Source organism: Schistosoma haematobium, chromosome 1, assembly GCF_000699445.3.
Source record: "Schistosoma haematobium chromosome 1, whole genome shotgun sequence".
Lineage (NCBI taxonomy): Eukaryota > Metazoa > Platyhelminthes > Trematoda > Strigeidida > Schistosomatidae > Schistosoma > Schistosoma haematobium.
The window spans coordinates 83313991-83338242 of NC_067196.1; the positions used below are offsets into that span (position 1 = coordinate 83313991).

Consider the following 24252-nt stretch of genomic DNA (forward strand, 5'->3'; position numbering starts at 1 on the left):
TCGATTGGGAAAATGTAGAAATCTTAGACAGAGGAAACTCCAAAAACACCAGAGAATTTCTAGAAGCCTGGCACTCAGGTCAATCAGCAATCAACAAACATATTGAAATCAATCCAATTTATCAACCAATCAGGAAAACCATGCATAAATATGGGAACAAAAATCAAACCAATGGGAGACACAACCAAAACAAAGAAGTAAACAATGATAAATTTAAGGTCAACAAGAACCAATCAACATCGAGGTGCACAGAACAAGCTGTGAAACACATATGGAGAAATTCGAACACTTCACTTCTATCTGAAGTTTGTGCTGATGATGTCGTTCAGAAGAACGATGAAAGCTCCACGACCAAACCATCCAGCTCAGAGGAGAAAACTCCATCAAAATCATCTACCGGAGCTACAAATCTTCTCCACCATATCCTTAACCTTCGTCCCTTGATTCTTATATAACAACTATGATAATATCAACGAAATGTAACTGAGAGCCAAACGTTGTTTACTTCTGAAGCTTTAAACCTATTGTTAGCTTAGCCAACATACTTTTTGTTGTGATTTTGTATAACCTCTTTCGTTTGTCAGAAATCACTTGCTTTATTGAATAACAAATTCTATTGTGGAGACTTTTTTTGTTTTTACAATTCTATTGTAGAGTAATTCTGCTACATCAAAAGCTCACAGTAGAAAATTACTAATCCCGTCTCTTTCAACTCGACCATCAGAACAAGATATTTGTGAGATATTAAGGAAAAAATTGGAATTTAAAAAAGATAATAATTTATCTCTACCCACTCATTATCAGCAAAATAATGATACAAATAATCTTCCATCTTGTGATAATTCCATATGGCAACCTTTATCACCAAAAATCGATCATGAATTACGTAATTCAGAACGAACAAATCGTAGTCTACTCACTAGTATTTTGTCAGAACTACCTGACTTAACAGCTGATTTTTATCCTTCAACAACTAGTCGAGTTAATGATTCCCAAGTATCGCTTAGAAATCGTTCTCAAGACATAGAGCATAAACCATTTAATCTTCGTTGTAATTCATCAAAGCGTATGGGTTGTTACGTAGAGTCTCCTGAAAAAGCTTTTCAAAATTGGGTTACATTCGATTCTAGTCCACCTACATGTTCTTCTGAGTAAGTTTTTGAAATGCTTACTTTATATTTTTCAAATTGTGGCAAAGATTAATTTCAACTTCCATCTCTTATAGTTTAATATTCTAAATACAATCCCTCGAATGTCGAAAGACGCGTCCCTAGCATATTATTTACTCATATGGAATAGGAAACATTGATTCCAAAACAATGACCAACATGCCATCCTAAATTCTAGTTAGGGTTAGTATCAAGTAATCCTACATTCCACAAGATAAAACGATAATGTAATTCTTGAAGTAAAATCAGCTTTCATACTGAAAAATGTTCACTTACATAGTGTTAGGATAAAAATCTTTGAGTAAAATGAAATCTTTAATCATTTTTCTGTACTTCATACTCATTTACGACTGACCATTGCTTCATCAGAATATATGGAACTAATCGTTTTACGAATGTTTTATGTGTGTTTGTAGGACAACCACTAAATTGTGAGCACCAATATTGAGTATAATTTTCTTTATGATAACTACTTGAACTTGTATATGTTGACTTTATTTAAATCGATAATTATTTAAATAATAATGGCTTTATTCGGTATTACATATGTGGTACAATGTAGAATCTTCATGTTTCTCGTAGTCCAGTGTGCTATTCACTATCTTGTGCACTTTAACTATTTGATGCTTACGAAGAAGTCATACCAAACATATCCAGACCGCAACACCTATTTTCAAGCTTTAGTTTTTTGAAATTGTTTGCCGTAACTAAGTGTTTCACGTTCATGGTCTATTGATTTAAACATTTGGCTTTTAGTTGTTATATGAAGCACTTCAAATCCTATCTCTACCTGAATCTGAATAATAACTAGCTATGCATAAGTTTGGATACTCAGTTGTTGTATTATATTAATCTGTTTGAATTTCAGCTTATTTAAATTAGTGTCAAAGTATCTCCAGAATGGCGAACAGGTTTTGTAACCGTTAGTGATTTTGATTCAATTTCCTAATGTAAATTACAAGTTGTATATTTCCATTAATCCTTCACATTTCTCATTCTTTGTAAACATATTTTAGAGATCTTATTAATTTGACTGGTTCCCCATCCAATACACTTGATCCGTTTTCAGATGATTCATTTGTAAGTGTACTTTTAAATCATTCAATTTAACTTCATAGTTGTGTTAATGTTTAAGCGTTTTTAGTTGGATAGGAAAACGTTTAATAATGGTGTTTCCAAGATAACATATATTTTATTGACTGGTGATAATGCTTAAACTAGGGAACATTATTAAATAATAGTCTATTCAGAACAATCTATATTTTACCATAATTCATCAGAAAATCCCTATTTAATTTGCAAGAGTTTATGTATGATTTAATTAATATATTTATACTAATCCTTGATTGTAATTTAATGTCATATAGTCATAAGCCTCTTTTCGGTTTGTAAACGACTGGTATGCTAAATATATTTATAGTGATAAGAAATAAGTTTCTGAGATGAACACGTGAAATCCAGCACAATTTCGTGTCAATTCAATTTGTTATACTTTGAATCATCACAGTAGAAATCAAGTAACTAGAAGCTAAGAAAAAATATGAGAAATTTGTATTATCAATAATGGTAATAATATATCATACAAGTTAAATGCTTGTTACCTGGAAATGAACTATATAGGATCATGCCACGCTTAAAATTTCAAAGGAAACAAGAATAAGTACTTTCGATTGACTGGAACAAATTTTGAGATCCATTCTCTAAGGTCTTCAACTATAAAAAACAATTATTCATGGACTGAAAACCGGTAATCCTACACTACTGTAGAGGTTGGCCTATTTCCTTTTTTTTCTTCGTTCATACAACTACATGTTAACTGAAAGTATCTACTAAAAGATGTAGTTACTTTTACAAAGGTATAAGTCAAAAAACTTTTTTTTTTTCTATGACTCAACATGACGTATTGTAGGGGACAGTAGTCTTTATCCATTGCTTGTTCGCGTTATAATTATTTCTTATTTTGTTTGTGATAAGTCTTGTTAATTTAAACGCTTTATTCGGTTCCTAAGCTATTCTGGTAACCCGCAGGCTAGAACTACTCAGCGACCTGAACTCGAGAGAAATGGCGCGAAATAAGCGAGAAACACTTTGTACAGAAAAACACGGGTATTTATAGATGTTAACATTTGTTAAATCAACACCATATTTTGGCCAATCCCCTAAAAGAAATTATGCTACTGACCAATAGTAGCACGCCACGTTGATATTCTAGAAAACTCCATCGTGCCCTGATTGGCTAGGACTCTTCGGCTCCTTTAGGGCCTCTCGAGGCTCCGTTGCAGTTCTCGGAAGGCCGACTCAACAGTTTGTTATCATCTCAGACATAATCCTAAACCATAAAGTTATTAACAGGATTTAACCGTGAAAGTTTTAATATGGGAATGAATTATATTATTTGTGCATTAAAAACAAGCTATAAATGATTAGTTATTGTTTTCTTTTTTTACTTTCATTTACTCGAATCAAGTCCAAATCTTTATCAACTAACACAAAACCAGCTAAATGTGATCACAATGAATTAGAACAAGCAATTCTTGATGAATTCGACCAATTGTCTATATCTCGAATGAGAAAAACATAATGGTGACAATTATAATTCTCACTTATGTATATGTCGTTATTATGATTAACTAATTTTAGTGTATATTTACAAATGAATCTCTGTAATCGTCGATCTGAGATCTCAATTCATGATAAAATTTCATTCCATTTTCTTAGAATCTAATAGATATTTCTTACGTTTTTTCTTATTACAATCGGGACAATCATTTTTTTAAACTTTACATTATTTGTTTATTTGCTAAAAAAAGTTTACTCGAATATTTAAATTCTTTATATTTCAAAAAAAGTTGATTATTAATGATGTCGTTTTGTGTATATTGAACATTTGAAAAACATGAACATTTCCTTGTTAAGTTGCAAGTAAAAGTCAAAATGGTTGCACAACATTTTGAACAAATTAGTTACATACAACAGAGAACTTGGGATACATGCACATCGGTTTCGTGTGTTACATTTTACTAGCACAGGGAGATGTGATAGTAAGTAATATTATGCATGGAAGATATGATTTGAGAGGGTATGTGTTCGTAGAATAGAGAACTTTCTTAAGACAATTAAGAAACTTAGGATCTGAGGATAAACAGAATGAATGCATTTATTTCATTGCAAACGATTCTGGTTCATATCACCCAACGTTGCCAACCATTGATTAGTATAAATGCGCGGACTCTAAACCAGGTAATCTGCAGCTACTCACAAGGTTCAGTCCAACAGTCAATGACTACACGAACTGAAGCGATGTTTAATTTGGCCAGTCCTAGCTATATTTCAACCTACTCTTACATAGGTAATCATCGTCCATTGATGTAGGAGGGTGTAATACATGCTCCAACCACCTAACTTAGTAAAGATTCAATACCTTATCAACTGATTTGCCATCCTTACCTTATACCTTAAACTGACTTCAGCACTACCTAGTCGTCGGTCCGGACATACACGAGCAACGGTTCGAAGGTGTTTATGGTCAACTACCGGTAACCTACGTTTTACAGCCATAAAGCATAACGGAATGAGCTGCTGAATTCATCCTTTGGTTGGCATTAATCACTGTTTAGCGATTATTCATGCGTATGTAGTGTATGATACTTATACTATTTCAGTAGGCTTACAACGGTTTACTTTTTTTCGAGAAAATGGAACGACAAGTAATCCATTTACCGGATTAACCTAAACGACTGTCAAATATTCGCTGTTTTGAGGTAGATTAAGAAATACAGGTTCATTACATGAACCAGCAACTCTTTATTTTACCAATGGCAATGTAAATAAAATTTCAGAACAAGTATGAGATTTACATCTATCAATTACTGAGCACTGACCATGTCATATTTTTCTGATCCTTAATGCAGTTGTTTAGCTATAAACCACATAGAACCTGGTGCAAACATGGATTGGTTCAAAGAGTACTCATTGGGATATTACAAATATATTATTTTTATTTATAACAATCAACCCAATGCTCAATTTATTCGAAATTATCAAATCATGGATTGGTTCAATTCGTCACACCACATTAGTACAGTGAGATGAAATTATCAAGATAAATGCCAGAACAAAAAAGACTATGACCCAAAAATAACAGATTAGCAGGATAGAAAGTACAAGGTGATTTTAACACTCAAGATCTAAAGCAAGAGAGAAACGAAATGCATCTCTGATGCAATCGCTCTCTATAGTAGAAGTTGTTGATACTTCAAACATTGTACAAAGATGAAAATCGCCTTGAAATTATAGAATTAAACGAAAACTGGAAGTTTTATTTATTAAATATAGAGTGCAACTTCTAGTTCAATATTCTGATTTATTTATTATTTATTTGAACACATGAATATTGGTACAAGAGAGCGCCAATATATATGCGCCACACAAAACAATGAAAATTCGAAGAGAAGTAGAAAAAAAAAAAACTAAGGAGCGCAAAAGGAAAAGAGAACAATAACGAAGAGATTGGTGTAAGGTAGTGTGGTAGTAACGAGGGAACGAAAAGGTACAATCAGAAGAAATCTTTCAGGTAAGGGAGACACAACCACTTTTTATGAAGAAAGTAAAAGAAGGTTACAGCAGGATCGCCACTGACATCTATTCTGAGCCATATCTGATAACGTCTCTAGCCACTGTGTAGCACCATCTCTCAGACCCCAACCAGGGAGTCGTGAAGGACCAACAGAAGTCAGTCCTTTGCAGCTTTCTTTCATACCACCACACCATGTCATGCACTGACCACTTCTCCGCTTTTTCCAACCAGTCCCAGAGTCGGCAAATAATGCACGACGTGGAGTTCTCTGGGACGATGTTCGTAGAACATGTCCAAGCCACCGAAGTCGGTGTTTCAAGATGGTGACACCAATTGCATTATCATCTCTGTGCCCGAACACACGATGCCGAACCTCTGCATTACTGACATGGTGTTGCCACTGAATGTCAGCAATCCTTCGGAGACAGCGATGATCGAACACAATGTGTGGATGTGGCCATGTGGGTTACGCAGTGGCGCAATCTCCAGAATCTCATCCTACGTTGATAATGTGAGCCATCTGGATCTACCGGCAGCCCATCTAGATAGTGCATCACAGTTACACACAATTTGCCCCCTGAATGCCCTGGTACGGCCGAGAGTGGGGAGAGTCCGCTCTCCCTCTCGAAATACTCTCACACGGCCACGCGTATACAGCTTCTGCCAGGGAAGTCCTACTCATTGCCTTCTCGTGGCGGGGGTGTTTACGAAAATGAAAGGACGAAAAGCGAGTGTCCGGCGCTTTAATCGGATTCCAAACCAATAGTGCACATGGGCTCCAGTATCCTGCGGGAACAAATGGCGTATGAACCAATCGTTGGTCACCGGTTACCATGGGATTGCATCTCCTTACGATGCTCCACTGCCTTGCGGGTTAGACCTTTAGGCCAAAGGCTCGGGGTGTGGCCAAGATAACCACCTGCTTCGGTCTGGGCACCCGGGCACTATCACAGCCCACACACAAATGATGAACTCTTTATGTCTATGGAAATTATTTTTCTCGCTTCGAAAAACAATCAAGTGATTCAAATTATTATCATTACAATTATTGTCATTATTAATACTATTATTGTCAATATTCTGATTAACAGAATAAGAATGGTTGAGAGGAAGAATCCACTTCAAATTTATCTTTTAAGTAGTATTATATAGTGTTGGCGAATACTAATAGATTTCTCGATCATGAAATCAGAAATATAACTTTGTCGTTTGGGTAACATTAAGAGAATGAAAATACCCATTCAGACAATTATTATTGAGAAGGTGAAGAAGTATTTCTTTTCAGGTAATCTGCTTATTATAATGCTTAATTTTGGAACTTAAAAAAAACACCACGGTTATATCTAATATAAATGAAGTTTAAAACGAATGTCTTGTATATAGTGTGATAATTACAGTTAAATAACTATAGAATTATTGAGCATTTTGAAATAATACTGGTTGATTTAAAACAAAATTTCTTTTAACCATTTGGTAATACTGAAAACACGCTCCAGAAAAAAATCAGATTATCAGTATAAGGTTGTGGGGATTGTTGAGTTTGAATGAAATAATGAACTGATCAATGTCAGACTACCGCCCAATGCTTCCAAATTTATTAAACAATGATCAGTTCATGGTGTCAATTAAAATGAGATTATTTTTTAGTTAGTTGATTTCTGTTACTTTTCAGAAAAGTTGAGTGTTCAAATAAATAAAATTATCTAACGTTTATTATCTAAAATTCTTTCATTTAGATGATACTTTCAATTCAATAATAAATAGTTTATAAACTTACAAGATTCACTTGGAATCTTGAAAATCTTCAAAAATTATTAATATTAAACAAAATAGTATTTTCAATGGTTGAGATCATGAGTCGATTGACCACCATGGAAAACCTGGAAGCACTAGACGGCCGTGGGGGGGGGTCTAGCTTCAACTGACTCATGATCTCAACCATTGAAATTACTATAATATCCACAAAACCACTCTGATATGAAAATAGCATTTATTAAATAATAACAAAATAATGTAGGATATCAAACTTAAAACAATCAGTAATTAAAAGTGAACATGTTGTTGTTAGCGTAGCAAACGTTTAAATATATATATAACAACTTGATGACTGTAGCTACTCTAATCTATACTATGTTAAAAGTTCTCAGTCAGTCAGCTACAACGTACGATTAGGCACATATATGCATCGGTCCAAGTTGCCATACCTCATTAGCACAACAAGATGAACACTGGATTCATAGCAGTAGTTACTTCGCTGGTAATAATGTATAAAAAAGCATTGCATATAAGGATATAGTACAAAAAGAAAGAAAGATATAAAGTGATTTTAATCTTTCTTTTAACCATACTCAACACTATTCAGCATTGCGTTTCGTGATAAACGGTGTTCAGGCATACGTAGCACGTGGCCCAACCATCTCAGTCGATGAAGATTCACAACTTCATCAACTGATTTACCATCATTACCTAATACCCTGCGTCTAACCTCACTATTACTTACCCGGTGATCTAAGGCATCTGTGGTCAAACTCTAGTAGCTTACGAATATCTACTCTTAATGGTCATGTTTCACAGCCGTAAAGCAAAAGAGAACGAACTGATGCGCAGTATACTAGTCCCTTAATTGATAGACGGATATTTCACCTTCGTCATAGGTCACTTAAGTTGGCAAAAGCTAAACGAGCATTTCGAACCTGTGCTAAAAGTTATACACATAGAGAACAATCATCAAGTTGAATTAAATTGAATAATTTGTTATCTTATGATCTATTTATTTATTGACTTTCGAATTCGTTAGTGTATTGTTCTCGCTAACAAATACGGTGTCGAATCGAAACATATGCGGATAATCATGAATGTTTACTGGTTAGAAGTTCCAAGCTATGATAGAACAGTTTTCTGATGTTCCTTGATTTTCAGTTACTCTCAACAAATAAAATCAATTCGTGATGAAAAATCATTCATTAAATTACATGAAACATCGCATAGAAAACCACATTGTTGTATTTAACCATTCCTATTTTTCTTGACATACTGACGTGTACAACCCATTTTTCGTGTGTCTATCTATATCTACTAGCACAAAGAATGATGCGTAGACAGGCATTTAGAAATTCATCTGTAAGACGAAATGAGAAAACATGCAGAATGTATGCACATCCACCACACAAGATATATATTAGTTGTTAATAATTTTGTGAATGTTTTCGAAACACAAAAACAAACTAATTATACATTACTTGAAATCAATAAAAGTGGAATAATTTAAAACTCTTGCTTTCCTTTCTCTTCTATTTTAATGATAAATTGAAAGAAAGCAAAAAAAAAGCAGAACAAGAAGTATCTGTATATAATTAAAAGGATAAACAAGCAATAGTGTAAATGCATGATATAATGAAGTGAAATGTATGGTTATTTTCGAGTAAATATGAAAACACAACAGATCAGTCATAAGACGAAACTTCTTCCCCCTGAAATAAGGCACAGTTTGTAGGTTGCGAAGTCAAATGACGTGTGACCTGTGAAAATAACGTCAAATATACATGAATATAACCACAGCAAGTGATGAGATATATAAGTGATTAAATGCTATGTAAGTTTACTAACACATGTAAGAACTTACTGCTACTGCACGTACATTACCACAAAGCACTATGCTAAAGAATATACGGTTCCAGGCATTACATCCGTAGCAAGTCATTCATTTATAATGTAGGACGCTGGATAAAAGTACATCAGCTCATTTTGCCACAAATCATAACATTATAGTGAGAGGAAATTAGCAGAACAAAGAGCTAAGGACTCTAGATGACTTTTATACTACTGAGTTATCGGAGTTGAGTGGTTTAGTAGTGAAGCTTTCACTTTCTTTTCAGCACAAACTTCAGACTGAGGTCAGCGATTTGAATTTTTCCTCATATGATTAACAGCTTAATATGTTTACATTGGTTCTGAGTGGTTGTTGCTAACTTGTCTTTGTCTGTGTATTTCTCTTGATACTCAAAATAATGAGCTACAAACCTCTACTAGTCTTCCTAAAATTTCGATACGTAAAAAGTTTTCCGATGTCTTTAAATACAAAAGCCATAAGAATTAAGATAGCATGAAATCAGTAAAACAATATCGTTTAATATTAACAACTAACACTACTTACTGTAACTATCACACTTGGACCAACTGACTTTTATACATTTTTAAGGTATATTCACTAGAATCCTCATTATCAGAGTATATCAGATAGACTGATATGGCGTAAATTTTTATGAGCACTTGCTAATTCAGCAAACAACTTAGTGACATCAACTGGATCCGGTTGTGATTGTACTGATAATTTGGGATGAAAAGGCTGAAGTAATAAAATACAAAAATTGAAACTGAAATAAAATAACTAGGTATAACTCATTTGTGATCGATCATTCAACCACGGAGTTTCAATTTGTGATATTTTCGTTATCAACATCAATGAATCGGTTATCCAGATTATAACAAAACAAATATGTTCAAGCTTGATTACAATAACGAATTACAAGTGCGAATAATCGCATACACAAAAATAACCATATATATATATATATATATATATATATATATATATATATATATATATATATATATATATTTGTTACTAAAATAGTATAAGAGTATCAATCCGCAGATGAAAAACACTCCAGAACATTCAATGGCTAACTACTTGTAGTCCTCTTAAACTAGACCTCATGGGTCACAAAAGTAACAACTAATAATGTAAGATATTACGAACTGTTAAGTCTCTGGCTAGTGCTCAGTGGAAACAATAAATTGGTTTGAAAATTTGCATAGCATGAAACAATGCACTTATTTACTTGTATGAACACAAACATTGGTACAAAGTGGCACCAGATACATATGCACTTCACAGTAACAACGAGAATGTGAAGAGATAAATAAAGTAAGGTGCGTATGAGAAGGGGAACAACAATGGACAGAAATTGGTGTGCGGTATTGAAATAATAATAATAATAATAATAATAATAATAATAATAATAATAATAATAATAATAATAATAATAATAATAATAATAATAATAGTAATAATAATAATAGGAGAAGAAGTCCAGGAAGCAAAGGTACAACCAGAAATTCTTCCAGTTAAAGTTACGTCCATTTTTTATAAAGAAGGTAAAAGAAAGTTATAGCAGGATCGGCACTGACATCTATTCTGAGCCATATCTGACGTCTCCAGCCACTGTATCGCACTATCTCTAGGACCCCAGCTAGGGAGTCGTGAAGGACCAACAGAAGCCAGTCCTGTACTGATTTCTTTTAAATCACAATACTATATCATACACTGACCACCTCTCCGCTTTTTCCAACCAGTCCCAGAGTCGGCAAATAATGCACGACGTGGAATCCTCTGGGACGACATTCGGAGAACATGTCCAAGCCACCGAAGTCAGTGTTTCAAGATGGTGACACCAATTGCATTATCATCTCTGTGCCCGAACACACGATGCCGAACCTCTGCATTACTAACATGGTGTTGCCACTGGATGTCAGCAATCCTTCGGAGACAACAACGATCGAACACAGAGAGTCGTCTAACGTCCACAACTCGGAGAGGCCAGGTTTCACAAGCATAGAGCAGAGCTGCTCACACCGATGCGTTGTAGATCCGACCTTTTACTGCCAGTCTGACATCAAGAAGGCGCCAAAGATGGCCCAGATTAGCATAAGCCGCTCTGGCTTTCATTATACCTGAATTGACCTCATCACTCATGCCATCACCAGCACGTATGAAGCTACACAGATACACGAACTTCTCGACTACTTCTATCTTATCACTACCCAGGGTGAGTGCAGGATCAGGGTCCTGTCAATCTTGTAGAAATACATCGTCGACCAGAACGAAAACCAGTCTGCTCCTCGCGAGTCAAGCTCTCGGATCTCGGAACAATCAACGAAGTATTACGGAAGCAAATAGTTTGGACGCGATCGGAAGTAGACTTACCCCCCAATAGTTGTTACAGAAACTACGTGAACCTTTTCTAAAGATAGGGACAATTATCGATTCGTTCCATGATGTTCGAATACTGTCTAACTCCCAAACCTTTGTAAACAACGCAGTCATTTCCTGAACCAGAAGGCCGCCACCATCTTTAAAAAGGGTCAGAGGTAAGTCATCTGGACCCGGTAATTTGTAGCGCTTCAAGATTTGGAGTTGCTCGCGGACCTCCGTCTCATCTAGTGGATCAGTCGTCACAGGCCATGGAGGGCAGGACAGCCCGATCGACATTGCCGGGGCAGCAGACCAGTCGAACTTCCCCTGGAAAAACTCTGCCCATTGTCCAAGACGCCGATAGATGTTAGTGATTAAGATCCCGTCAGCTTCACAGATTGTCTCGCCCACACCAGACGTTTTGCTGCCAATGAATCGGATGAGTTGAAAGAGCTTCTGTCAGTTACCAGATGCAACTGCTGCCTCAAACTCATTGGCACGCTCCGACCACCAGGCTTCTTGGTCCTTATACAAGCTTTGCCCGATTCCATTACGTAACACTTTTCGTTTGTGGTCAAACTCACGGTCACCCGGAGTACACCGACGGGCTTCAATGAGTTGAAGAAACCTGGTGCTCATAAGCGGGACGTTCCGCGAAGCCGTAAGCGACTTTACTCGCCATTTTGATGGAGTCATGCAATTGCAATCAATGCTCATCTATACTTTTCGATAGGATGTTAGCTAGCCTTGAACCTAGGTCGATTTGGTATTTAGTTGCAACAGAAGCTGCAATCAAGTTACTGACATCGATCCGTTTAGGTCGATGAATCTGCTGGCCATCGAAAAGTAAGGTAATATTAGAGCAAACAAGAGCATGATCAGAGTCTAGATAGGTACTCCAAAAGGAGTGGCAGTCTTATACACAACCACGCCAGTGGTAGCTGATCGTGATGTAAGTAATCTGAGTCCAGGCTTGGGATGCAGAGGGAGGGCGTCAGGTTGCACATTGGCGATGATTTTACCGGTGGTTAGTACTAGCGAGAAACAGATTGTGGTCTGCGCACAGCTGCAGTAGACGGTCCCCGTTATCTGACCTGCGACCAAGTTCCTATCGGCTACATAAATGACTCTCGTCTGTGCCTAGACGTCCGACCTGAGCATTCAACTCTCCAGCTAGAACTACAATACCTGCCGAATGCATTTTCTGTAGAATAGTTAAATGGTGGTAAAATTTATCCTTAATCGAATCCGAGCAAAAAATCTGTCGGAGCATATGCGGAGAGAACGAAAAGACATCGCTTCTCACACCGATTTCCTCTCACTTGAATGGGACTTTCTAATCTAACAGCGTATAACCAACTGTTAATGGTGACGCAGTTGATCAGTACTGCCTCAGCTCTAGCGCTTTGTGCGATAATGTCAGAAAAACCAGACGAAGATGCCACAGGGGCCCCGGATAAACTCACTTAAAACAAGCTTTACGAAGCGACAGATGGAAAGCAAATTTGTAGTACATCACTGGTCTTGAATACAGGTCTTGGATAGACAACAGACATTGATATTAAGACTTTCTAAACACACAGCCAACCCTATCTATTGTCCGATCTGCATTAGTGTGCGAACGTGAAAGGAAGTCATTTTGAATGGTATACGTGGCTTCAGAAAGGCTGTTTCAGTATTCGTATTCGGTGGTAGCGTCAAACTTTTGACCAGTTAGTGACTCGAGATCGTATAGAGAGAACAGGGTTTCCGCTATAGGCGAACTGCTGCGTTAGTCGGAAAATAAGGATACATAAAGTGGGAGTAAAGGAGAGTGAAATGACGTAACATACGAAAAAAATAAAAATCAAGATGAATTTTATCAAATGGAAATGAGTTGTTTGAATTCTATTTGGAGCAAGAACAGTAATTTCAGTTTGTAGGCATCATTACCAAAGTCTGATTTGATACTTTCGAATCAATTGAGCATTGGGTAGATTGTTATAAATAATATATTTGAAATATCCGGATGAATAGAAAAATTAGATCTTCTGACGTTTCGTGACTTCGTGTAAGCCACTTCTTCAAAGAACAAATAAATGACCAAATAAAAATTAATTCAAGTTTAAATAGTATTAAATAGATATCCCGATATATATACTTTTTGAAGGCTCCTCAACCACAATAAGTCCTACAAATAGGGGCCAAAGAGATTGTGAATCCGCTCGTAATCGGTAACATGTTTACTTTAATCTCAATTTTGTAAAGATTGAGAATAGTAACCATTCACTAAAAATTATGAATAGTGAAGTATTTGACAAGATAAACAGTTGACTGACTGGTGAGTCATGAAACTTCCGTCATGGTTATTTAACTGAACAAGATCAGAACACTATACTGATAACACTTTCGGTCTACAAACGATTCGCGAAATGAATGCTAACTGGGAAGATATAATCTTTAGGAAATTTTATTCGGTAAAAAAATTACATGATTGTTTATGTTAACTTCGATTAGAATTTGGTGGAAAGTTATCAAATATTAAGTGGATATCCCTATATATATACTTTATAGTAATCACATTTCTTACATACTTAAAGTGTGAATGATGGCGAGAAGAGTATCGATTCGTGTGTTGTTCTCTTTGATTGAACATATATTTTGCTTGGTGTTTGCACTTTCATCTCTATTGACAGCATCTGACTTCAAGTTTACTTTATATAATTGACTTGAACTTCATATTTCTTGATAAATTGTTGTCCAGGTAATTGTAGATGGTTTTCAGCACGAACTTTCACCAATTAAATGACCACTCAAAATCATGGGACATTGTGTATCTATGATCTAGTCAAGTCTTGAAACTAAGATCTTCATACCTCACGATGAGCACGTTATAATTGGACCAATACTGAGTCAAAATACGTTGATTTTAATGAATTGTCCATATGATGAGACAATCGTCCCATGTCATTGGCAGGCAACTATCTCATTTCTGGCATGGTTGAAGTTTACTAGTCTGTGACAAAGGCTATCTATAAACTAAATTGATCTCCATACACTTCTGCAGCAAACTATGATATAGTTTGTAGGTATTATTACCAATGTTTGACTTGATAATTTCGAATAAATTGAACATTGGGTAGATTGTTTTAAATAAATAATACTCTTGTTGTTCCGTTGTACTATTTAAACCTGGATTAATTTTGATTTGTTACCGATTACGAGCGGATTCACAATCTCTTTGGCCCCCTATTTGTAGGACTTATTGTGGTTGAGGAGCCTTCAAAAAGTATATATATCGGGATATCTATTTAATACTATGTAAACTTGAATTAATTTTTATTTGGTCATTTATCTGTTCTCTGAAGAAGTGGCTTACACGAAGTCACGAAACGTCAGAAGATCTAATTTTTCTACTCATTGGGATATTACAAATATATTATTTATTTATATTAATTTCAGTAATTGTCATTTCATTTTATTTGTATATATTACACTGGTATAAACACATTAGGTTTTCGTTTGAAATGAAGTTCCTACGATTCAAAAATCACTCTTTTAATGTTTCGTTTTACCTTTCTAATTAGTTCTTTGTGATGCGTTAGCATCTTACAATTAAAATGTCCATACCATTTTAACTACTTAACTCAGAATGTTGGTAGCAAAACGTTTTTGAAAACCCGTCGACCAATGTTTTTAACAGATCATGACATCTAACTTCGAGGTATAATAAATTTGCTGGGCCTTAATGAATTCTCACAAAATTGTTAGACTAGAAATCTCGGTAATATTAATCCTTTCGTCACACAAAACAATTGACCACTTATATCCTTTTCAAAGATCTATTTTAATATCTGGAACGTAAGATTACAAACACTATAAAATGAATAATACATTTCTAAATATATTAGAATTTATATGAAAAGATATCATTTTATGTGCTGTCAAATATCACTAAAGTGTCTTTTACCTCATTTCGCACCTAAATGCAAAATCTAATTGTCATATGAACATAAGCACTCTGTCCGATTTAGTACAGATTATTAAAACATGTCAATCTGAACAAAACTACTCATCATATATAAATTTGAAGCGAAAACTAACCTTAATATTTAAGGATAAGAAAATATGCAAATTCGAGGAAACGGCTGGAGTTGATGCTTTAATAGGCTGTTTTACTCCTTTTAGTTAGTCTTAAACAAGCCTACTAGTCAATACTTTTTTCTATGAGGTTAGACGAAGCTATTCATGGCAGTTAATTTTTGAAGTATTCATCTGAATCATGAAGCTAAATCAACTACACAGATCTTATCATTTAATAAACAAATCTAAAAGGCTTCCGTTTAAACAGTTCAACAAATAGATACGTTATACGGCAATGTATGTATTTTTGTCCCAAGTAAGATTGATTAGTGTTGTAATTCTTATTATCATTTTTTATGCCAGGATAACAACGCAGTTGATCGTTGAAATATCTACACAGTAATAAAAATTGGAGATGTCAAGTAGCAAAACTGATAGTCTGTGCAACATAAAAACACTTTGTTACCTTTTTTGAAGTTCTTTCATGTGTATTGGTACGACCCTCTTGCAAAGACTGAATTGGGCGTATTTCAACAGTTGGTAAGGGTAGTTTGGGACCATTTTTATTCCATTTTAGACCGTATGGAAAATGCTCTCCAACAACTACGCACAATTCATCCAGACAAGAAAGCCATGAGCGTAACCACTCAACATGTTCAGGAAGGCTATATACAAAAATCACAGTAAAAAGGACATGTAAAGTGAGAAAAAAATTACTTTCTCATTTGCAAAAAGTGATAAAAGGAAAATATCCTAGACTTGGTATCGTACACAACACATCTTTCCGATAGACTTGACTGACTGGAAGGAAAAGCAATAGTAGACAAACATTCCTAAATAAAGCCGAACAGATTATGGTATTTATTTGAACACATAAATATTGGTACAAGAGAGCGCCAATTTAAATGCGCCACACAAAACAATGAGAATTCGAAGAGAAAAAAAAGGTAAGGAGCGTAAAAAAAGAGAACAATAACGAAGAGATTGGTGTAAGGTAGTGTAGTAATAATGAGGGAACGGAAAGGTACAACCAGAAGAAATCTTTCAGTTAAGGAAGATACAACCACTTTTTATGAAGAAAGTAAAAGAAGGTTACAGCAGGATCGGCACTGACATCTATTCTGAGCCATATCTGACGTCTCCAGCCACTGTATCGCACTATCTCTAGGACCCCAGCTAGGGAGTCGTGAAGGACCAACAGAAGCCAGTCCTGTACTGATTTCTTTTAAATCACAATACTATATCATACACTGACCACCTCTCCGCTTTTTCCAACCAGTCCCAGAGTCGGCAAATAATGCACGACGTGGAATCCTCTGGGACGACATTCGGAGAACATGTCCAAGCCACCGAAGTCAGTGTTTCAAGATGGTGACACCAATTGCATTATCATCTCTGTGCCCGAACACACGATGCCGAACCTCTGCATTACTAACATGGTGTTGCCACTGGATGTCAGCAATCCTTCGGAGACAACAACGATCGAACACAGAGAGTCGTCTAACGTCCACAACTCGGAGAGGCCAGGTTTCACAAGCATAGAGCAGAGCTGCTCACACCGATGCGTTGTAGATCCGACCTTTTACTGCCAGTCTGACATCAAGAAGGCGCCAAAGATGGCCCAGATTAGCATAAGCCGCTCTGGCTTTCATTATACCTGAATTGACCTCATCACTCATGCCATCACCAGCACGTATGAAGCTACACAGATACACGAACTTCTCGACTACTTCTATCTGCTCACCATCCAGAGTGAGTACAGGATTAGAATCCTGACAGTCTTGTGGAAGTACTTTGCACTTCGAAGGTGCAAAGCACATACCATACCTACGGACACTGATTGCCAACTGATTAAGTGCGGATTGCATGGCTTGGATAATATCGTCCGCATACTCAAGGTCGAGAAGTCTTTCTCCAGGCAGTAGATCGACACCGCCATTACTTACATCCATCAGAGCTGTTTCCAGAATGTCGTCGATGGCAAAGTTGAAGGGGAATGGCGAGATTGGGCAACCCTGCCTAACCCCACTGCTCGAATAGAACAATGGAGAAAGGTGGTTGTATGCCCTCACTCTGCCTGAGGTGTTTGTATATAGGGCTTTTAGGATGTTAATAAACTTTTCAGGCACACCCTTCTTCAATAGACAATCCCAGAGAACAGTCCTATCCAACGAATCGAAGGCAGCCCTGATGTCAAGAAACACTACGATTGTTGGCCTTTGATAAGTATGGCGGTGTTCTAACATTTGGCGGAGGGCGAAGATATGATCAATACATCCTCAACCAGAACGAAACCCAGCCTGCTCCTCGCGAGTCAATCTTTCTCGGGTTTTGAACAACCTACGAAGTATGACGGAAGCCAATAGCTTGGACGCAATCGGAAGTAGACTTATCCCCCGATAGTTGTTACAGGAACGACGTGAACCCTTTTTAAAGATAAGGACAACTATCGACTCATTCCATGACGTTGGTACACTCTCTAGTTCCCAAACCTTTGTAAACAACGTCGTCAATTCCTTAGTCAGAAAGTCACCACCATCTTTAAAAAGGGTTGGAGGTAAGTCATTTGGGCCAGGTGATTTGTAGCGCTTCAAGAGTTGGAGTTCCTTGCGGACTTCCGCCTCATTTGGTGGATCAGTCGTCACCGTCCATGGAGGGCAGGACAGTCTGACCGATGTTGGTTTCAGAAAAACTGCTTCAGTACTCATATTCGGTGGTAACATACAACTTTCAACCGGACAGTGTCAGTCAGTCAGTCAGCTACAACGTAGGACCAGGCACATATGTGTATCGGTTCAGGTTGCCATACCGCGTCAGCACAACAGGATGAACACCGGATTCATAGCAGTGGTTAGGTCAAAGGTGGTAATATATAAGAGAAAGATTGCATATAGAGATATAGTACAAGAAGAAAGAATTGGTTCGTAGAAAGAAAGATATGAAGTGATTTTAATCTCTTAGTTTAAGGGAAGACAGGGAGTGTATACACCGACGCCATTGTGATCGATTCTGAGCCATGTCACCAAGAGTCTCCAACCATTGGTTACGATAGTCACGCGGACCCCAACCAAGTAGTCTGCATCTACCAACATGGCTCAGACAAGAAGTTAGTGTCTTCAAGCACTGATGCCACGTTTTGGTTTGGCCGCCCCTAACTTTCTTCCAACCATCTCCAATACCGGATAGCATTGCACGTCGTGATAGTCGGTGTTCAGGCATACGTAACACGTGGCCCAACCATCTCAGTCGATGAAGATTAACAACCTCATTAACTGATTTACCATCATTACCTAATACCCTGCGTCTAACCTCACTATTATTACCCGGTGATCCCAGCAGATGCGAACAATATTTCTAAGGCATCTGTGCTCAAATACTAGTAGCTTACGAATATCCACTCTTAATGGTCATGTTTCGTTGCCGTAAAGTAAAACAGAACGGACTGCCGTGCAGTATACTCGTCCTTTTATTGATAGACGGATATCTCGCCTTCGCCATAGGTGACGTAAGTTGGCAAAAGCCAAGCGAGCTTTTCGAATCCGTGCTGAGATTTCGTCCGATACCAACCCATTAGGGCTGATCAGACTTCCAAGATAAGTGAAGCTGTCGACTACTTCACTCCCTATCCTTAGTTCAGGTGTTGACGCAGACCAGTCCTGAAGCAGCAGCTTGCATTTAGAGGGAGAGAAGCGCATTCCAAACATCCTGGCATTGTTGCTTAGTGCTACCAGAAGACTCTGCATTTTGTCAGCGTCTTCACCAAACAGGACTATGTCATCTGCATATTCTAAATCCATAAGTGGACCTCCTGGAAGGAGATCAATACCCGAGAATTCAGTAGACGAGAATGTTATTTCTATCAATAGGTCTATGATGAAGTTAAACAAAAATGGAGAAAGTGGACAGACTTGGAGAAAGTGGACAGCCTAACCGCTGTCTCCGAAGGATTGCTGACATTCAGTGGCAACACCATGTCAGTAATGCAGAGGTTCGGCATCGTGTGTTCGGGCACAGAGATGATAATGCAATTGGTGTCACCATCTTGAAACACTGACTTCGGTGGCTTGGACATGTTCTCCGAATGTCGTCCCAGAGGATTCCACGTCGTGCATTATTTGCCGACTCTGGGATTGGTTGGAAAAAGCGGAGAGGTGGTCAGTGCATGACATGGTGTGGTGGTATGAAAGAAAGCTGCAAAGGACTAACTTGTGTTGGTCCTTCACGACTCCCTGGTTGGGGTCTGAGAGATGGTGCTACACAGAGGCTAGAGACGTTATCAGATATGGCTCAGAATAGAAGCCAGTGGCGATCCTGCTGTAACCTTCTTTTACTTTCTTCATAAAAAGTGGTTGTGTCTCCCTTACCTGAAAGATTTCTTCCGATTGTACCTTTGCGTTCCCTGATTACTAGCACATTACCTTACACCAATCTCTTCGTTATTGTTCTCTCCTTTTTTGTTGCGCTCCTTAGCTTTTTTTTTCATTCTTTGTATTCCTCTCGAATTTTCATTGTTTTGTGTGGCGCATATATATTGGCGCTCTCTTGTACCAATATTCATGTGTCCAAATAATAATAAACCGGACAGTGACTCGAGAACGTTTAGATAGAGTCGGATTTCCACCAAAGACGAGCTGCTGTATAAGTCGAAAAGATAAGTTTAGACAGAGTAGGAATAAAAGAGGGTGAATAATTTCGTAGTAAATAGTAATAATAGTAATAATAATAATAATAATGACAATAATAGTAATGATAATAATTTGAATCATTTGATTGTTATTCGGAGCGAGAAAAGTAGTTTCCATAGATATAGAGAGTTCATAATTTGCGTGTTGGCTGTGATACTGCCCGGGTGCCCAGACCGAAGCAGGTGGTTATCTTAGGGGGCCACACCCCGAGCCTTTGGCCTAAAGGTCTAACTCACAAGGCGGTGGAGCATCGTAAGTAGATGCAGTGCCATGGTGGCCGATGACCGAAAGTTGGTTCATACGCCATTTGTTCTCGCAGGATACTGGAGCCCATGTGCACTATTGGTTCGGGATCCGGTTAAAGCGCCGGACACTCGCTTTTCGTCCTTTCATTTTCGTAAACAACACCCCCGCCACGAGAAGGCAATGAGTAGGACTTCCCTGGCAGAGGCTGTATACGCGTGGCCGTGTGAGAGTATTTCGAGAGGAAGGGCGGACCCACCCCACTCTCGGCCATACCAGGGCATTTGGGGGCAGACTATGGTATAAATATAAGTTAGTGGCTTTCCATTTCAACAACTCTGAGTACCTGAGTGAACTAACTTACATCAGTTCCACTAAACCGGTAAATATTAGTCAATGCATGAATACTGTGATACATAACTTTTTTTTAAAAAGGATCATCGAAGTAAAATGATGTGAATTTATTCATTTCGAGAATTAATGACGCAAAATAATCGACTTACAGAGACAATTGAATAGTTACTGACCGTTATTTATTGTACAACTGCTTTTCGATTTTAATTCATGAAATAAATATTCATTTCCACTATATATGAATACTAACTAATGACATATGCATAAGACTGTAACAGGTCTCAAAAGCTAACCTACATGAAACAAGCTTTCCCCTAGTGAAGTCTTTACTATTAACACACTTGATGAATTCTAAGTACGTAGGCATACACACTATTGAAGTACTTACTATGAAGACAAGGACAGTAAATGTGAACCTTGATACGAACAAAATCAAAATGAGTCCAAACGTTTGACCTACCTTACTAAGTTCAGATGCGAAAGTGTGCTTCGATAACAGAGTAAGCATGTATTCTCTAGTCCAAGGCTTTACAGGCGTGATACCCAATAACCCATTTCGAGTCAATCACTTAGTTACATCAAGTAATCCTTAGACATTTAGGAGCAAACGGTAAGGAATCCACAGAGCGAACATTGCCGCATCTGGTTAATAATAGTATTCGCGCTTTTATGCCAGAAGATAACTTACCTCTCACGGCAATACTGAAAGACTTTGTTAGCGCTCAACCATGTTGAGTCCTTCAATTCTTTAACGTACTGCGATGCTGAAGACTAAGATTTGTTACATTACGAATCTGTAGACTTACAGACCCAACCCAATTCAGTATAAGGACAGAATCTGCAATGGTTGATAGCTGACACTTCCGTACGGACATAGCTCCAACCCTGAAGTTCTTGACTTCATTTAAGTTATTACGGAGAATTAACGTACTGCTATCTCAATCATCTTAAAATGAAGAGGCTTTAAGTGGACATCCATATCCACTTCAGTTGGTTTGCTATAAATGTTGGATAGTTCAATGAGATCCCTGACGAAGCCGAAAGCGTTTTGGACACATAATGACTACAAATAGACAATGGATTGTAGTTACCTGAGATTGTATGTTTCCTCCCAACTTTTTACTACATGCGATATAATTTTTAAGGCTATTAGCAATAATCAGTTCAAAAGCAACCAGTCCAGGAGTTTTTTCTGTGTAATGAACAAATCGGCTTAGGACTTACCTGGTGTTATTGTTTGTGCTATCCTTTCAAGCCGAAGAACTATGCTTTCTAAACGATCACAGAACTCTACTCTGTTGAGAACGACTAATACGGATGACGTGTTGTTGCTGCTGCCCTCACATAATAAATTCACTTTTGAAGCATCAATTCCATCAAGTTGGTGAACCGTAGACCAGTCGCCTAAACTAGCTGAACCCCCGTCCCCAGCACCCGGAGTGTGACTAATAGTTGATAGAGACAAAGTCTCCTTAGCACTTCCATCTTGGTCAGCCTGTCTAGTATCGTTTAGGGTTTGCTTGTTTACACAGTTAGCATAGTCTGAGCCACTACTTTTTGTACATTTACGGCGGCGTTTATAACAAGACAGACAACTAAGCCTATTGCTAAATAATAGATATGAAGAAAGGGGATGACTAACGTATTCCTGCTCATATGTTTCGAAAGGCTGTAGATTTTTTTTGCCTGATCTGAAGGAAGTTTGGGTCCTGAGACAGCGTTTGTAGAAGTGTGTAAGGAAAGCTTGGAAGGAAAGCAAGTGAAAATCTGAACTGGAGACTCAGTAGGCACAGAGTGTACTTACATTAACTAGTGTAAGCAGTTCATAACAAGTTGTAGCAACAAATGTTCGAGATTAGGGTAACCACGGAGCGGTAACGCACAATTTCAAATCAGTGCTCATCCTAGCGATGTCAAGCCTCAGACTTTGCAAGATAGAACTAGCGCATTGTTTATCCCTTGGAATTTGCATCCGGTTACTAGAAGACAGTTCTCATTTATGGAGAGGTATAGTCCTTGTTGTATTCCCCTGTAAATAAAATGAAGTAAATAATAATGAAAGTGGTGGAAGTATAACACCTGGAGTAATCCCAATTAGTACTCACAGAGCTAAAGTAATCATTAAGCCTTTTGTTGGAGCAGTCGGTAGAAGATCCCATCGCTGTATATTTTGGTAGGATATTCCATAACTTACAGACACGATATTCTGACGATGTCAATATATAACGAGCGATAAATAGTAAAGGTGGTAGGTTGACTGGTTTGACATTTGACAGTTGCCGATAAATGCTTTCAAGTGCATTACGATGCATACTGGTCATCAAACCAAAGATACACACACGGAAGATAACATTAATCTACTTGCTATCCAGACGCTTAATGACTTAGAAGTCATTGCTAGCACTGACTTGAAATCTATTGCACACTGCCGTGTGACAACCGCCAAAGGTTTTAAAACGTTATGATCAGTACGCAGAGCCTCTAGGCATATCGATGCTAGAACCTTCGTTTAACCACACTTGGTGTTCTTCAGTCTTCCCCATCCGACCTTTTATTATGTGACTTTAACTAAAGACTTACCTTTTGTTACCTAATTGTTATGCTACATGTTGTCGGACTATTAACAATGAGGTCGTGTTTGACAAAGCTCAAGTGGTTCAGTGTGTGTCTGTTAGCCTTTGACTGTATGCCTGGAAAGATTGCTGAAATCCCTGAAGATAGGTATCTGGTCCCATCTTGTTGGGAATATTTTTATTGATTCTCAGGTATTGAGCTCTTTTGCATTAACTGTTTATTTTGCTGTTTACCACGCTAATTTGTGTTAGAGAAATCTTTGACTGCAAAATAGCACAGGCTATACCATTTGAGGCATTTTGTATTTTTTAAAATAATTTGTTGTCTTTCCTAAATTAGAACCGTTTAGATTGAACACAGAATTTTTTTGATATATTTTAGTGCGTATAACTAAATGCGCTTTGTACGCTATACAGAAGAACGTAGCTTGATCTAATCGAATAAATTTGGGTTTGTTAGTTCTGCGTTCAAACCGAATATTGGAAATTCGGTCGTTACAACTACATTTTTTTCTACCTGAAGTAAACAGACAAATGTAGTCACAATTGATTGATCACTGGGTGGCGATCAATTTCATGCGTGTCTAGTCCTTATTGTTAGTACAGATCGAATGCT

At 37.4% G+C, this 24252-nt stretch overlaps 2 protein-coding genes across 5 annotated transcripts in view; one reads left to right on the top strand and one right to left on the bottom strand.

Annotated features, from left to right (window-relative positions):
* MS3_00002293 (uncharacterized protein) overlaps window positions 1-5135 on the top strand; it is a 40188-nt gene extending 35053 nt beyond the window's left edge. For both annotated transcript variants that reach the window (XM_051209867.1, XM_051209865.1), the window contains 3 exons: window positions 655-1151; window positions 2186-2249; window positions 3637-5135. In XM_051209867.1, coding sequence (XP_051075336.1) covers window positions 655-1151; window positions 2186-2249; window positions 3637-3750 — 675 coding nt within the window. In that variant the 3' untranslated portion in view covers window positions 3751-5135. The remainder of the gene's footprint in view (window positions 1-654; window positions 1152-2185; window positions 2250-3636) is intronic.
* A 54-nt stretch (window positions 5136-5189) lies between these two features.
* On the bottom strand, window positions 5190-22976 carry CAP1_1 (F-actin-capping protein subunit alpha). 3 transcript variants are annotated; one of them, XM_051209868.1, is made up of 11 exons: window positions 22868-22976; window positions 22706-22830; window positions 22288-22670; window positions 22155-22255; window positions 21995-22126; window positions 21870-21956; window positions 21752-21834; window positions 21524-21705; window positions 16248-16446; window positions 9899-10090; window positions 5190-9263 (listed from the first exon to the last, which is right to left on the bottom strand). In XM_051209868.1, the coding sequence occupies exons 2-8, from the start codon at window positions 22717-22719 to the stop codon at window positions 21642-21644; spliced, it is 864 nt and encodes a 287-aa protein (XP_051075339.1). In that variant the 5' UTR covers window positions 22720-22830; window positions 22868-22976; the 3' UTR covers window positions 5190-9263; window positions 9899-10090; window positions 16248-16446; window positions 21524-21641. The 3 variants fall into 3 exon arrangements, with proteins under 3 accessions (XP_051075339.1, XP_051075340.1, XP_051075341.1); XM_051209870.1 differs by lacking the exon at window positions 21524-21705 and having other exon boundaries at window positions 8904-9263; window positions 21995-22670; XM_051209869.1 differs by lacking the exons at window positions 5190-9263; window positions 9899-10090 and having other exon boundaries at window positions 12216-20415; window positions 21524-22126; window positions 22155-22664.
* Window positions 22977-24252: the final 1276 nt, after the last annotated feature.

Coding starts and splice junctions, on each gene's coding strand:
- CAP1_1 (XM_051209868.1), bottom strand. Junction 22,256..22,287: donor AGCACAAACAATAACACCAG/GTAAGTCCTAAG, acceptor TTCATTACACAG/AAAAAACTCCTGGACTGGTT. Junction 21,835..21,869: donor TACTGAATTGGGTTGGGTCT/GTAAGTCTACAG, acceptor AACAAATCTTAG/TCTTCAGCATCGCAGTACGT.